This window comes from Aulonocara sp. 'chitande type north' Nkhata Bay, linkage group LG15 (genome assembly GCF_057382095.1).
Source record: "Aulonocara sp. 'chitande type north' Nkhata Bay isolate Kocher_YH1m ecotype deep benthic linkage group LG15, A_spYH_male_GT1.1, whole genome shotgun sequence".
NCBI lineage: Eukaryota > Metazoa > Chordata > Actinopteri > Cichliformes > Cichlidae > Aulonocara > Aulonocara sp. 'chitande type north' Nkhata Bay.
The window spans coordinates 29278727-29295368 of record NC_141358.1 but is presented as its reverse complement, the minus strand read 5'-3'; the positions used below and the strand labels follow the sequence as shown (position 1 = coordinate 29295368).

Sequence of the window (16642 nt, the reverse complement as noted above, 5' to 3'; positions counted from 1 at the left end):
GTATGAGTGTATCCATGTGGTCATGTCTTTTCTGTCTGGTGAGGGATGTTGAGTACCAAAAAAGGCAATGATAAACCAGAGAATGTTCACAGACTTACTATAATGTATTAATAAATTAATGAATAAGTATAATATGATTTCTCTATTTAGTTCTAATTTGTGACTCTGTAAAAAACCTAATATTAAAGTACATGTAGTATTTTAGGCATAGGAGTTGTGTCATTGTTTGACTGAGAGGGCCTGGACCTTCTGTGCTTCTCCCAAGTCTTGTTATCACGGGACAAGTAATCATTTTAACTGACACACATAAAAATGTATGTTTCTTTCTTCTAAATTTTTTTTGCTTAATTCCAAAGCAGGTTTAAGTTTAGGTTTTAGGGCTAGGGTTGGGACCATCACTGATGACAATTTAGACCTCAGATGGTTAACCTCTTACCATCCACAACGTCACTGGCAACCTGTTGGTTTTGGTTTTGTTAGAGCCACATGCTCAAGAGGCAAATTTTCATAAACTACATGTTAGCTGTCATACATTTTTGCATTGAAGTTTTCATATTAAATTGGAATGCTTCAGTCAGGGCAAAAATTTATAAAAAAGCCATGGACAGCATAAAAAATAGTAGATGGTAAAGGTAAATAAGTACCATAACAGGATATTAGTTAAATGGACTGGTTCTTAAATAGCGCTTTTCTACTTTGTCTGTGCACTCAAAGTGCTTTATACAACTAATTCATTCACCCAATCACATCTTCTAAGCTCTTAAGTGCTAAATATCTTACATTTATACACATTCACACTCAGATGGATGCATCGGAGAGCAACATGGGGCGACCGTGGCTCAGGGGGTTGGGAAGCGCATCTGTAACCGGAAGGTTGCCGGCTCGATCCCCGGGCTCTCTGTCCTGGTCGTTGTGTCCTTGGGCATTGTAAAGCGCTTTGGGTGCCTTGAAAAGTGCTATATAAATCCAATCCATTATTATTAGTATCTTGCCCAAGAATTATTTGGCATTTTGCACAGACTAGAGCAGTCTGGGATCAAACCACCGACCTTCTGGGTAGTGGTTGACCTGCTCTGCCACCTGAGCTACAGCCTTAATGTGGGTGGTTCTTGTAAAATTAAGTTACTTCATACTCCATCTTTCAGTGGACAGTACTGACAAAACCGCCTAATGTGTGAAACTGACATTGTGGATCCCAGTCTTAAGAATTCAGATAGTGTTTGGTTTTTGCTTTAAACACTTACTGCAGTATAATGAATGCAGCATCATTCAGGGGTTGACAATCTGTCCTGTTGCATAAATTTCTACACCAGAACATTTTTCAAAACATTTTTAGTCTTTCGCCTAATAGCTGCCTTCTCTTTTCCCCTCAGCTCTTATGTACAGTTGTGGTTGATATCTCAGCTCGGGTTTTGACCACATCCAGCACAGATGACCAGCCCATTTTTTCTCAACGGCACTATCAGCACACCGACCAAGACACGGGCACCCAGCTGGTCTGTGATAAGTGCCCGGCTGGCACCTATGTCTCCATCCACTGCTCTCCAACTTCTGTGAGGGAATGCAGCCCCTGTCCCAAAGGCACCTTCACACGGGGAGAGAATGGAGTTCAGCAATGCCATCGCTGCAGGAGTCCTTGCCCAGCTGGCTTTATTGAGAAAACGCCTTGCACAGCCACCCAGGATCGAATCTGCACATGCCCACCCAATACATTCCTGTCAGGGGATGGTGCTGCTGTGTGTAAGCCCCACTCTTTGTGCCCCCCAGGCAAGAGGGTGAAAAAGCAGGGCAGTGAGAAAAAGGACGTGGTCTGTAAGCAGTGCTCTGAGGGAACTTTTTCAGATGTGAAATCAAGTGCAACACAGTGCAGAAATCACACAGGCTGCCAGGTTCAGGGGCTGGTGCTGCTCTCACCAGGGACTAGAGAGAAAGATAATATCTGTGGACCCCTTTCTACAGCTCCATCCTCTGCCTCCACCACCGCTTCAGGTGGCTCAGGACTTGTACAGGAACCCATTATTTCTTCAATCTTTCCAGCACCCCTGGCTGGACCTGCACAAAAAGGTGAGGGATGGGAATTCTGTTTAATAATCTTCTATTTGAATTTATATAGTTTTCAACTTTAACTGTTTTTTATTTTAATGTTTCTTTACATTTATAAAAGTTGACCTAATAAAAGTTGCATTTTTCAAACATTTTCCATGTGAATTTCCCTGCGAAATTTCAAAGGTGGCATTTATTGTCTCCTCCATTATTGCCTTGCCTAAAGGCCTCTTTTATGCTTGCTTACATTATCAACAGCAAACAATATTAGCTACCAATAGCTAAAAAAGTGCTAATCATAATAATACTGCCATTGACGTCTATAGCCGTCAATTGCAGTGAATGAGTCAATGGGTTTAACTCATTCACTGCCAATGGCTGGCAGTGAATGAGTTAATAAACAGCTGGAAAGTCAATAAAGCGCGTTTGTGCCACCTCATAGACATTCGGTTGTAATTAAAGTTATAAGCCACCACCTAGTTTTTTTTCACCAACACTTTACCATTACGTAGCTTTAGTTAGTGTACGACGCTCACGCCATGTTATAATGATGCAGTGTGTTAGTGCCAGCCAAAATATCACACTGATTTTGAGGATTTGTCTTGCATAAACAGAAGCCAGTTGCTTCTGTGAGCAGCAGGGTGGTACTGGCTGACACACTGATAATCAATAGTGGTAAATAATGCACTGATATTGATTGATCATTGGTTTGTTCCAGTGTCCACAAAGCACTGCTCCACTTTTATGTCAAACACATTGCTAATTGTTCTACCATTTCAACAGACTGAAAGCAGTTTTTAAGTTGTTCTGTCTGACTAGTTCCCTCTCTTTTTTTGATTTAGCACTGTTCCTCCACCCAGGCTGATTACAATGTCCCTCACTTCTTAATTAATGAACAGACTGTGGAATGAGCAATTTAGAGCTCATCTGCTCTACGATAACAAGATGGAGCACAGCTTTATTTGCAAAGCAGAAGGAGGAGAAGGATATTAGGGGAAAGTTTGTAGTTACATTTTGACGGATGATTTACCTCTTGAGGGATGCAAACATACTGTAGTCACCCAAGTCAGTTGTGTTCACACTAAGTACGACTGAAACAATATTCAGCACCTCATCATCACTTCTGTGCAGTCCCTTTGGAAAGCTGTGCCTTTTCAGGCTTCTGTCTTGGATATTATTATTTCATTTTCTTCACTTGAAACCCACTCCTGCACCTAATGTAAGAACAAAATTAAAAAATTTTCTGTTTGTGCACCAAGCTATGCTAATTGCAGATGCTCAGATTAAGCTCTCTGGTCATTTTTTGTGTGTGTTGTGTACAGCTTCTCCTTGTTCTCCCCAAATGTGGGCATATGTATTAGAGACGGACCGATCCGATATTACGTATCGGTATCGGTCCGATACTGACGTAAATTACTGGATCGGATATCGGAGAGAAATAAAAAATGTAATCCAATCCATTAAATATCAAAAAAGTACCTCACAAAACTTGCCACACGGCGTAACTCGGCTCATAACCGTAGCACGGAGCAGTGTGCTCAAGTGATAGAGCGGCTACGTGTATTTGTAGCCTCAAACCAGCATTTCATCTCTGATGAAGTCATCCCAGAGAGAAGAAAAGCAAGTGTGTAAGTTCATCTCTGAATGTTTGTAAAGCATTCCCACGTTAAGATTAACAACCGATATATGGAGCGACTGCCTCTTCTTGCTGCTACTTCAATCGTGAAACTGCTTAATGATCAGCTGATCGGCTTTTCTGTCGCCTGTCCGTCTCTTGCTTGTTTTTGGCCCACTTTGCACCAGAAAGAGGAAACCAGCGGCTGAACAACAGCAGCACGTTTAAGCTCGATTAACTGTTGTTAGAATTTATTTAATATTACTTTCTAGACCAGGATCCTTTTCTACGCAGCTGACGGCTGGTAACTGTGCAGGGGCGGATCTAGCAAAGTTTAGCCAGGGGGGCCGATAGGGCATGAACAGGGAAAAGGGGGCACAAAGACATACTTTTCTTTCTTATTCTCATTTAAAATGTCTAGCTTTTAATAAATAATTATCTGAATCTTACACCCAAAGTTTTAATCTTATGTAAAATATATAGAAGTCCATTACTGTATATAGTAACTGTTAAGTCTAATATACCCTAGTAAGCTATACTACTTTTTCCTTTGGGAAGGTACCATCTGTGCAGTCTGCAATTCTGTTGAAGAAAGATGTTGAATCTATTTAATTATTCTTGAAAAAGAATTGATTTCTGTGCATTTTTTTCCCACACTGCATCAAATTAAAGTTGATTACGTCGATTAAGCATCTTGAGGTGGAGGGTGGGGGTGGTTCCCTATTTTTTTTGCTGGGAGTTTGCAACCCTATTAGTTAGGTTGCTCAATGTTTCTGCTAAGTAGGCAAGGCAAGGCAAGGCAAGTTTATTTGTATAGCACAATTCAACAACAAGGTGATTCAAAGTGCTTTACAGAGACATTAGAAACAAGAACAAATAAAAAGCATGATTTAAAATTGATTAAAACAAGCAAATAAACTAACTAACTAATTAACAAACAAACAAACAAACAAACAAAACAGTATATAAAATCAAAACAGATAAAATCAGAACAGTAGATAAAATCAGTAGTTAAATGTAAGTTTTGAAATTTAAGCTTAAAGTGTGGATTTGGTGCTTTATTCAAATGCAGCTGAGAACAGGTGAGTCTTCAACCTGGATTTAAATAAACTGAGTGTTTCAGCTGATCTGAGGCTTTCTGGGAGTTTGTTCCAGATATAAGGAGCATAAAAGCTGAATGCAGCTTCTCCGTGTCTGGTTCTGACTCTGGGAACTGATAAAAGACCGGATCCAGATGACCTGAGGGATCTGGATGGTTCATACTGGGTCAGGAGGTCATTGATGTATTTTGGTCCTAAACCATTCAGAGCTTTATAGGCCAGCATCAGAACTTTAAAGTCTATCCTCTGACGGACAGGCAGCCAGTGTAAGGACCTCAGAGCTGGACTGATGTGGTCCACTTTTTTGGTCTTAGTGAGGACTCGAGCAGCAGAGTTCTGAATGAGCTGTAGTTGTCTGACTGATTTTTTAGGTAGACCTGTAAAGATGCTGTTACAGTAATCAAGCCTACTAAAGATGAATGCATGGACTAGTTTTTCCAGGTCCTGTTGAGACATCAGATCTTTTATCCTTGATATATTCTTGAGGTGATAGTAAGCTGACTTTGTTATTGTCTTAATGTGTTTTTCTAAGTTTAGGTCTGCATCCATCACTACACCCAAATTTCTCGCCTGGTTTGTGGTTTTTAGATGTATAGATTGAAGTTCTCTGGTGACCTGTAATCGTTTTTCTTTGGCGCCAAAGACTATTACCTCAGTTTTGTTTTTGTTTAGCTGGAGAAAATTGTGGCACAACCAGTCATTGATTTCCTCAATGCATTTACCAAGAGCCTGTACAGGGCCTCGGTCTCCTGGTGACATTGTGATATATATTTGTGTGTCATCTGCATAGCTGTGATAGTTTATTTTGTTGTTGTTTATAATCTGTGCCAGTGGGAGCATGTAGATGTTAAACAGAAGGGGTCCCAAGATGGAACCTTGGGGAACTCCACATGTGATACTTGTCTGCTCAGATGTGAAGTTACCTATTGATACAAAGTATTTCCTGTTTTCTACGTATGTTTTGAACCAGTTTAGTACAGTTCCTGAAAGACCTGTCCAGTTCTCCAGTCGTTTGAGTAATATGTTGTGGTCAACTGTATCAAATGCTGCACTGAGATCCAGTAAAACTAGGACTGACATTTTTCCACTGTCTGTATTCAGACATATGTCATTAAACACTTTGGTCAGAGCGGTTTCAGTGCTGTGGTTCTGTCTAAAACCTGACTGGAAGGCATCGTAGCAATTATTCTGTTTTAAGAAGTAACTGAGCTGTTGAGAAACTGCTTTTTCAATGATCTTACTTAAAAACGGGAGATTTGAGATTGGCCTGTAGTTGTTCATTTGTGTCTTGTCAAGATTGTCCTTTTTCAGTATAGGTTTGATTACAGCACTTTTTAGTGATTCTGGAAACACACCTGATAATAAAGAAAAGTTGACGATCTGTAACAGGTCTGACTCTAAAGTCTTTGAGACCTTTTTGAAAAAACTTGTTGGCAGGACATCTAAACAGCAGGAGGAGGAGTTCAGTTTACCTAAGATGTCCTCCAGGTCTTTGCTGTTAATAGGTTGAAACTGTTTCATGGTGTTTAAACAGTTTTTTGGTGGACACAGTACATATCCTGGATCTGCTGTTGATGTACCAATTGCTTGTCTAATTTTTTGGATTTTTTCTGTGAAGAATTTGGCAAAGTCATTGCAGGCCATGGTCGAATGAAGTTCAGCTGCCACTGACACAGGAGGGTTTGTTAGCCTGTCAACTGTAGAAAATAAGACCCGAGCATTATGGCTGTTTTTAGTGATGATGTCAGAGAAGTAGGACCTCCTTGCATTCCTCAGTTGTAAATTATAATTGTGAAGTTTCTCTTTATAAATGTCATAATGAACCTGGAGGTTTGTTTTTCTCCATCTGCGCTCAGCTTTCCTACACTCTCTTTTTTCTTTTTTCACCAGTGTGGAGTTTCTCCATGGAGACTTTTTCCTTCCAGAGATAACCTTCACCTTAATGGGAGCAATAGTGTCCATTACATTTAACATTTTAGCATTGAAGCTATTGACGAGCTCATTGACTGACCCTCTGGGCAGGTCAGGTGTTAATGGGAAGACCTGGTTAAAAATTGCACTACTGTGTTCAGTTATACACCGTTTTGTGATCACTGTTGTTGATATATTTGTGTGGGCTGAGATTTTACTTTCAAAGAAAACACAGTAATGATCAGACAGGCCCACATCAGACACAGTAACCTTTGAAATGCTCAGGCCTTTGGAGATCAGTAGGTCAAGAGTGTGTCCTCTATTATGTGTGGCCTCTGTTACATGCTGAGTCAGCCCAAAGTTGCCCAGAGTGTTACTCAGGTCTTTAGTCCCTTTGTCCTGAGGGTTGTCCACATGAATGTTAAAATCCCCAGCAATAATTACACAGTCGAAATCAACACAGATCACAGACAGCAGTTCACTGAGGTCATTAAAAAAGTCTGTGCAGTATTTGGGAGGCCTGTAAACATTAAGAAACACAACTTTGGATGGGGCCTTCAGCTGTAAAGCCACATATTCAAAAGACTGAAAACTTCCAGGAGATAGCTGCTTACATTGAAATGATTCATTAAATAAGACAGCAACCCCTCCTCCTCTCCTGCTCGCCCTGACCTCACTGATAAAACTGTAGTTAGGAGGGGTCGTCTCGATGAGAACAGCTCCACTGTTACTTTGGTCCAACCAAGTTTCAGTTAAAAACATAAAATCAAGGCTGTGCTCAGTGATTAAATCATTAATTAAAAATGTTTTCCCAGCTAGAGATCTAATGTTTAATAAAGCCAACTTAAGTGTTTTAGAGGTATTACTTGTCCCCTCGTGTTTGGGAGCAGTCTGTGGCACACAAGGTATGTTTACTATGTTTAAAGATCTTTTAGAGTGCAGCTCTCTGTGTTTTGACCAGGCCACATGTCTCCTGTCACCTAAAAGTACAGAAATTTTAAAACCTTCTAGTAAACAGGGTCCCAGCTTCTCCTGGGAAAAGTCATCACTGCCATAATCCTCACAGCCCGGACCCTTCACACATCACGCATCAGACTGCGGAGACAGGGCATGAAGAGGAACTAAGGGGGGCGAGGCTGGGCAATGTGACTTCGATTGCTCTGTTGAGGGTGGGGCTCGATGGCGAACCTTTGGCCGCTCTGGTGGGGGGTTTATGGAGGACAAAAAGGGATTGGGACGGGGGGTAGATCTGAGCCCAGCATTGACCCGCTCCATCATCTCCTCAGTGAATTTCAGGTGTGGGGAGGAGGGAGAAAGGGAGGGGGAGGAGGGTGATGGCCTGTCAGGGGTTTGGGGGACTGGGGAAGGTCGTGGTCCCTTGTCCTGGTCGTTGGTGTTGTTGAGAGAGTTGGAGGCAAATAGGGACCCCTCTTCTTGCCTTAGATGTCTCTCCTTTCTGAGGCTCTTCCTCAGATGCCATGGATGTCTCTCCTTTCTGAGGCTCTTCCCGGGTGGGGGCAAATGGAGCTCCTCCTCAAGGTTTCTGCTGGGCTTTGTCTGTTCTTGGAGTAATGTTTGTTCCTCTTTATGAGATAACTCCTCGTTTATCTCAGCCTTGGCACCAAGCACGGATGGATGACGTATGGAATAAAACAAGTTGGAGGTGAACAGTTTCACCCCTGACTTGTTAAAATTAAATCCATTTGCTTTGAACAGATGCCTGCGTTCCCAAAAAATATTAAAGTTGTCGATAAAGTGCACTGAGTGGTCAGCACATGCTGATATAAGCCATTTATTCAGTGTAAATAACCTGCTGAATCTCTCGTCTCCTCCTCTGACCGGCGGTACAGGTCCACTGATGAATACAGCTGCATTCAGAGAGTTTACAGTACTTAATAATCCAGTAAAGTCCCGTTTCAGAACCTCCGACTGTTGTTTGGACACATCGTTTGACCCTGTATGCAGAACAATGTTTGTCACAGTTGGATATTCATCTGCAATTTGAAGAATTCTCTCCTTCAGGTTGTTGACCATATCGTTAGGAAAGCAGAGGACTTTAGTGTTCTTACCGCACATCCTTTGTACATCCTTTACGGCAGAGTCACCCACAATCAGAGTTTCAGGCCTAGCCTTTAGCTTTCCCTGTGGCCTTTCACTTTTCAACAGATTTTCAGACCTTATTTCGCTGCTTTTAGATGGATGGTTGTCCGATATAGATCCAGGGTCCTTTGATAGTGGAGCAAATCTGTTCTGCAGTTTCACATTCAGTTGTTTTGGAGGTTTGTTGTTAACCTTCCTATTCACGGTTGTCCAGTCCTGTTTCCTCCCGTATATAGGGGTAGAAGAGCTTCTCTGTCTCGTAGGAAGTGAAGGCCAGTCGGTTTCAGAGATTTCAGCTCGCTGTGCCCTGCCTGTGATACGTCCTCCCCCTTCCAGGAGACATGATTTATGTCTTGGTTTTGCACCAAGACAGTCCAAGGGGGGATTATCACTTGAGGATTTATAATAATGCACAGAGTCTACTTTCTTGGTCATGTTATCTGTGCTCCTTAGCTGTGTACTAGCTTGCTCATCGCCATTGTTTTGAATCAAAGGCAAGGTTGTTTCATTTCCACACAGTCCATTTACCTCCACGTTTACTTCTAAGCGATGAATTTTTGTCTCCAGTACTGCAATCTTCTGCAGGAGGCTGTGGTAGTCATCTGTGGAGAGGGAAGGCATCTTGTTGCTAGTTAGCCTAGCGGTTAGCACCTTTCCAGGCTATTGAGGCTGCTCGGTGCCCAGACGCTGTAATCAGGCTTCAGCTGTGTCTAGGCCACAGACACACGGAGCGCTGAGGACAAGGTAACCATAAAATGTTGCTGTTTCTGTTAAGAACACTCAAGTCCTAATGATCTACAAGTGTCCAGAAGTAATCGCAGGTAAGCTCACACGGAAAAAAGGGAAAAAATCAGCATAAAAATCAATAAAAATCAATATAAGAAGCAAAGCATTCAAGAGCAAAGAGATGAAGTGTCCACACTCACAAAGGGGAGGAGCTAAAGAGTACTCTGTAAAATACCAGAATAGGAAGGATGGAGAAGGTTTAAGTTTATTAGATTGATCAGTATTGCTGAACTATGAAATATTTTGGGTGCAGTGTATTTTTTACATACAGGTATAACAGAATAGCTTTAGTGTTGTTGTTTATTGAAACTTGAGTATGAACTTATACAAAATGCAGCAATATATTTAAAAAAACAGTTTTATTGAATAAAAAAACACACTAATATTCATATCGGTATCGGCCGATATCCAAATTTATGATTTCGGTATCGGACATAAAAAAGTGGTATCGTGCCATCTCTAATATGTATATAGATTTTGACATCTGTCAGTCATACACTGGTCTGCAATTTCTGCAGAGTATTAGTATTAGTATGCTCAACAATGACTATAATGGCCACTGCCTGGAAAACAAAGTAGATTTTTACCCCTGTGAACATCATCTAAACACTCTTTTCGTTTTCATGAATACTCAGATTGTAATAACAATGTCAAAAAGGTGTACACAGCCCACTCAGTGATGAAGTAAGTCAACAAAGCGTGTCTGTGCCAGATTGCTTGGATGGATTAAGGTGTTAGGATCCTCCGCCCGTGATACCGTCTGTTTTTTTTTTTTTGTCTTAGTTAGACAGAACTCCCAAGTGACTGAGTTTAATTCCCTCTTTCTCTGTGTCACTGTTGTCTCTCATCTGCTACTTCTATACTATCTACTATCTTTGCTTTCCTTGTCTTTCTTATCTCTCTTCTTGCTTGTTCTGTGTCTCCATCAACCTCTCTGCCTCTCAACACAGGTACCCACAGCCAGTCAGCAGCCATTCAGCTGAAGGAACCCCAGGGTGGAAAAAGCCAGCGAGCAGAAGAGCCCCTCCGAAGCCATCCTGGCACTCTCACCCAACCAAATTGGACTCCAGTTCTCCCAGCTCATGAGGAACCAATGGACCATGAGTTGCAGAGGGGGCAACTGAATTCTGAACCAAACCCAGGGCCTAACAAGAGGGCAATGGAAGATCTGGGGACTGAAGAAATAGTCAAGGTTGAAACAAGCATAAGAAAGATTAATGGACAAGATAGCGCAGGTGGAGCCTCCAGCTCCTACAGGCCAACTCGCAGGGGATTCCCAAGACCAAGCGCCCATAATCACTTTGACATAAACGAGCACCTGCCCTGGATGATTGTACTGCTGCTGCTGCTGGTGCTGGTGGTGATCGTAGTGTGTAGTGTGAAGCAGAGCTCTCAGGTGTTGAAGAAGGGCCCAATGCAGGACCCGAGCAGCATCATGGAGAAGGCAATTCAAAAGAAACCCCCTGCACCACTAACTCAAGTCCGAGAGAAGTGGATCTACTATGCCAACGGACAAGGTAAACCTACTGGATCTTTTGGTGTTGGAAACTGCTTTTCAACTGAGGTAGAAACACAGTTAGATCTTCAGAAGAGTCTCTAAGACTTTAAAATTGCACACATTCAATTATTTTGATAACTTGGGGTTTGGTGCTGAAGTTGTGGAACATAAAAATCTATCTCTATCATTTTCTCTCAGTTCGAGGGGTTAGGGTTAGGAGTTAGGGTCATTCAGTTAAAATTCAGCGACATGGATGAATAAAGGGAGAATTAATCATTTGATGTCAAGGTCAAGGTCAAGGTAACTTTATTTATACCCAAAGGCAAGGTAAATTTGCTTTACAGAAAAATGACAGCATTTGGCATCCCTTTAAAAACACACATACCTAGTAAATATATAAAGCTCACTGTGGCACATATATAGTAGTTTTGATATTTCGAATCAAAAACAGTTCTTATTTAATTCAGTGACAGCAACGGGGACAAAGCTATTTTTATAACGCTTGTGAATTTGGGGCTTCAAAGTTAATCTACTCCTAACCTTTAATCAAGTGACTGAAGAAACTACTAACATGACAGGGTCTTACCATGGCCATTGTGTTTTTTGTAAACTCAGCATTGTTTCTACTAAATGCTCTACATCTGCAGCTCACAGGAGGCTGCAGACTCTTAGTTACTCAGTGCATATCTCAGGCTAACGTTATAGCGTGCGTGAGTTCTGCTTGTGAACTGCGTAGATCCCCGTACCGATTCCACCCTCCCCTCCACAGTTTCTTATTGCCACTCTCTGTAGCTACAGATTGAGATGTAGGGTTGAATGTTTTCTACAAGTAGAAAACATTCAACCCTACAGCACAGATCTTGATTTCACACTGACTTAGGACAAGAGACCCAGACTCAGGGAACATATCCTGACAGAGACACTCAAGTCTCAAGTAGAAATCTGTGTATGTGTGCATGTAACCTTGTCTGTGTGTGTGTTCTTTGATCAAGCTGAGACATCCGCTACCCTCTCTCTGCTCCCTCATTGACTGACCACAGAGAACTGGAATAATCTGGTTTCAGCTGCATCAGAGTTGTTGTTTGGTTGGCAAGGAACATTAGTAGGTCAATCTGGTCTCTTACAGAGTGACAAAGAGATATATGGAGAAAAGGAAATGAAGAGGGAACGTGAGATAGTGCTGGGAGTTGTGTGTGTGTGTTGTTTGGAGGGGCTAAGGTTTGACACAGGAAGTGTTATACTGTTGCTGGCTAACCACATTGGGCTTTCCCTGCTGTTGCCTAGCAGCCCTGATACTTAAGATGCCTGTTATAGAAAGGAAAGGTAGGCAGTTAGAGAAACACAAGTACATTTTATGAAGCTATCAATTATCATTCAACTTTACAACTCCCAGCTTTACCAACATGGTAAATGTGATGGTCTTGAGTTGAGTCAAAGCATTTTTGACTTATACAGTTACTTCTTTTTAATACTCTTGATTTTTTAAAATATAAAAATAGCTCTTTCTTTTAGAAGTTCATACATTGAACAAATGAGTAATAGCAACAGTAGACTTAACTTTACAATTGTAGCAAATCCTCTGTGCTTATTTATAGTGGGTGGACCTAAAATAACCATAACGGCAACCGCCTGGCGAAGTTGGAAACAAAATATTTAAATAATGGCCAAAGTTTCAAAGATTGATGTAATCTCACAGCAAATCAAGATTCAGTATACTTTAAAAACTGTTTTCTATAGTTCATTATGAGTGCAGGAAGCCCCACCCAGCTGCTAACCTTGCTTTTTGGGTTTAAGCGGGAGGAGTGAAAAGGCCACCTGAGTGGCTGGGAGTCCCAGTTTGATATAAATAAGGATTATTATGGGTACTATGGATCATGCAGGTCTACTTTAATGTAAAAGAAGTTAAATTATGAGCTCCTGTTTTGGAGCTTGTTTTGTCTCTGTTGAATGTGCAAATAAGCAGTTAATTGCTGAAGTTTGTCATGTTAACTTTATATGGTAATAATAGTTTTGTGTTTACAGCTTGTCCTGATTCTGCCAAGTGACAAAAGAAAATGAAGAAACAAAAAAACCCCCAGTTAATTGTGCCTCATGTTGTTTTGTTTTATTTCAAATGGGTCTAAGATCAGATTATGTTTAACAGGAAATGATCTGGACTGTGTTACCGCCATGTTTCTCATTCCTGGATCTTGTAACCAAAAACCCTACTGGTGCTTAAACCGGACAAAACAAACATTGCCTTGACATGGCAATGTGAGTACATGTTAGTGTTCTTAAAAGAATGCTGACAGATAAACAGCACCTGCTAGAATAGATTGATGTCATAATCTACAACAACAGGTGTCCCCCGAGGATACAGTTCCTAAATGCACGACTATGGGCAAATCATTTGGAAAAAAAAAACTACTTGATGAAACTCATTAAACACATTAAAGTGAATAAAGTCTGGGTTTCAAATGAATCTGTTTAAATGATTCTGTGTTTTTGTGCATTATGTTTGTGTTCTCCTGATTAGATGAGTAATCCACTGCCCATGTGTATGCATTTAGGTGAAGATATACAGTGGGGCAAAAAAGTATTTAGTCAGCCACCGATTGTGCAAGTTCCCCCACCTAAAATGATGACAGAGGTCAGTAATTTGCACCAGAGGTACACTTCAACTGTGAGAGACAGAATGTTAAAACAGACCGTTCAATGGTGACCAGAACACTAAAGTAAGGGAGTTTGGAGTGCACACAACAGGAGGGCTATTAGTCATTATATTTTAAGCTAACAGATGCTTACATATCTAGCAACATTGTAGCCTTTGGCTCAGTGACACACAGCAACTGATCAGTTGGCAACCCCCTGGCAACATCTGGCAACTAGAGAAAAAAATTTATCTTCTAACTAGTTAGTGAGTAGGACTAGGCGATATGGCCCAAAATTCATATCTTGATATTCTTTAGCTGGATGTATGTCTCGAAGAAGATAAATATTGAAGAAGGGATTTTTTGCCATAAAGTAAGAACAAAAAGAGTTCTTAGTCAAAGCTGTGTCTCAGATCTCAAACAGGCACTTTTATTAACATACAACGTAGATGTACATGAAATTACTCAGAAATAAATTATCAGCATTTATTAAATAATAATGCTCCATATATAAAATAAAAAATGTTGTTTTTGTGCATAACAAAAAGCTCACAATTGTGCATTCAAAATGTAAACTAAAAAGACGCTGAGCATAATAACAAAGACTGACAGATTTTGCAGCTGCTCTGTTCCCATGTTCTACTGCATGACTGACAGCCTTGAGTTTGAAATCCACTTCGTAACCATGTCTCTTAACAGGTGCCATTTGTAGTCCTTATACCCACACGATAATAATCCGCGCAATATTACGTTGAAGCACAGCACGTATTACTCCGCGAGGCTCCTGACTATGGCAGCCATATTGCTTTGACAATTAAGTAGTGCAGCTTCGTAGCTTGCCAAAGTCGTAATAAAACCTTTTTTGACAGATTTCTGAGCGCCGTGTACCACATAAAATCAGTTTTCGGTCAGTAAGCATAACCAGAATTCATACATAAGGCTCACTGTCCATTTTTGAGAAAATGAAAGGATTTTAGTGTAAGCTTACAGCCGAAAAATACGGTACACGAGTTTTGTAAGGTGGTTTGTTTCGGTGCAGGAGGCTGTGAGACTTCGCGGTCCAGGATACAGGACGCAGTTTCACACACTCTTCATTTTGCACTTCATGGTGCTGTTGTAAATAGTGAAAATACCAGTAGTGCTCCAACCTTTAGTCGGGACGCTTTCTCAACATTCTCTACAGAATACACTGCTGCTCATCTGACACTCCAAATAATACTAATAATAATTAGTGCTGCCAGCGTTAATCTTGTTAAAATGACATTAAGGCCATAACTGCATTAACACAGTTAATGAGTTATCGCGGATCACCCCTTGCGTGGGGCTGGACTTTGTCAACGCATTAACGACCTAACCGCGCTAATATGGATCTCTAAATTACTAATTTTCAAATGTTTTCTTTTTACCGACCAGCTCCTCTTGTATAGTTGCAGTGTCCATCTTGTTATTGCCTGCAGGTGAAGCGATGGGGGAGGGGTAGTTGTGTTCAGTGAAGGAGAGAGGCGAGGCAGAGTAGCGTTGCTTAGAGACAAAAGTGGACGAAAGAGAGGCAAACTTGCGGGTCCACGAGTATAATCATAATGCAACATAGACTATATCGATATAAACAATATTGTCACATCTCATATAAAAATATATCGATATATACAGTGGGGCAAAAAAGTATTTAGTCAGCCACCGATTGTGCAAGTTTCCCCACCTAAAATGATGGCAGAGGTCAGTAATTTGCACCAGAGGTACACTTCAACTGTGAGAGACAGAATGTGAAAAAAAATCCATGAATTCACATGGTAGGATTTGTAAAGAATTTATTCGTAAATTAGGGTGGAAAATAAATATTTGGTCACCTCAAACAAGGAAAATCTCTGGCTCTCACAGACCTGTAACGTCTTCTGTAAGAAGCTTTTCTGTCCCCCACTCGTTACCTGTATGAATGGCACCTGTTTGAACTCATCATCTGTATAAAAGACACTTGTCCACACCCTCAAACAGTCAGACTCCAAACGCCGCCATGGCCAAGACCAAAGAGCTTTCGAAGGACACCAGGAAAAGTATTGTAGACCTGCACCAGACTGGGAAGAGTGAATCTACAATAGGCAAGCAGCTTGGTGTGAAAAAATCAACTGTGGGAGCAATCATCAGAAAATGGAAGACATACAAGACCACTGATAATCTCCCTCGATCTGGGGCTCCACGTAAGATCTCATCCCGTGGGGTCAAAATGATCATGAGAACGGTGAGCAAAGATCCCAGAACCACACGGGGGGACCTGGTGAATGACCTGCAGAGAGCTGGGACCAAAGTAACAAAGGTCACCATCAGTAACACACTACAACGGCAGGGAATCAAATCCCGCAGTGCCAGACGTGTTCCGCTGCTGAAGCCAGTGCATGTCCAGGCCCATCTGAAGTTTGCCAGAGAGCACATGGATGATACAGCAGAGGATTGGGAGAATGTCATGTGGTCAGGTGAAACCAATGTAGAACTTTTTGGTATAAACTCAACTCGTCGTGTTTGGAGGAAGAAGAATACTGAGTTGCATCCCAAGAACACCATACCTACTGTGAAGCATGGGGGTGGAAACATCATGCTATGGGGCTTTTTTTCTGCCAAGGGGACAGGACGACTGATCCGTGTTAAGGACAGAATGAATGGGGCCATGTATCGTGAGATTTTGAGCCAAAACCTCCTTCCATCAGTGAGAACTTTGAAGATGAAACGAGGCTGGGTCTTCCAACATGACAATGATCCAAAACACACCGCCTGGGCAACAAAGGAGTGGCTCCGTAAGAAGCATTTGAAAGTCCTGGAGTGGCCTAGCCAGTCTCCAGACCTCAACCCCATAGAAAATCTTTGGCGGGAGTTGAAAGTCCGTGTTGCTCGGCGACAGCCCCAAAACATCACTGCTCTCGAGAAGATCTGCATGGAGGAATGGGCCAAAATACCAGCTACTGTGTGT

General features: G+C 41.5%; 1 protein-coding gene across 2 annotated transcripts in view; it reads left to right on the top strand.

Annotated features, from left to right (window-relative positions):
* The window catches only part of tnfrsf21 (tumor necrosis factor receptor superfamily, member 21), a 243776-nt gene that overhangs the window by 43190 nt on the left and 183944 nt on the right, over positions 1-16642 (top strand). For both annotated transcript variants that reach the window (XM_086265432.1, XM_086265431.1), the window contains exons 2-3: positions 1374-2064; positions 10506-11072. In XM_086265432.1, coding sequence (XP_086121558.1) covers positions 1374-2064; positions 10506-11072 — 1258 coding nt within the window. The remainder of the gene's footprint in view (positions 1-1373; positions 2065-10505; positions 11073-16642) is intronic.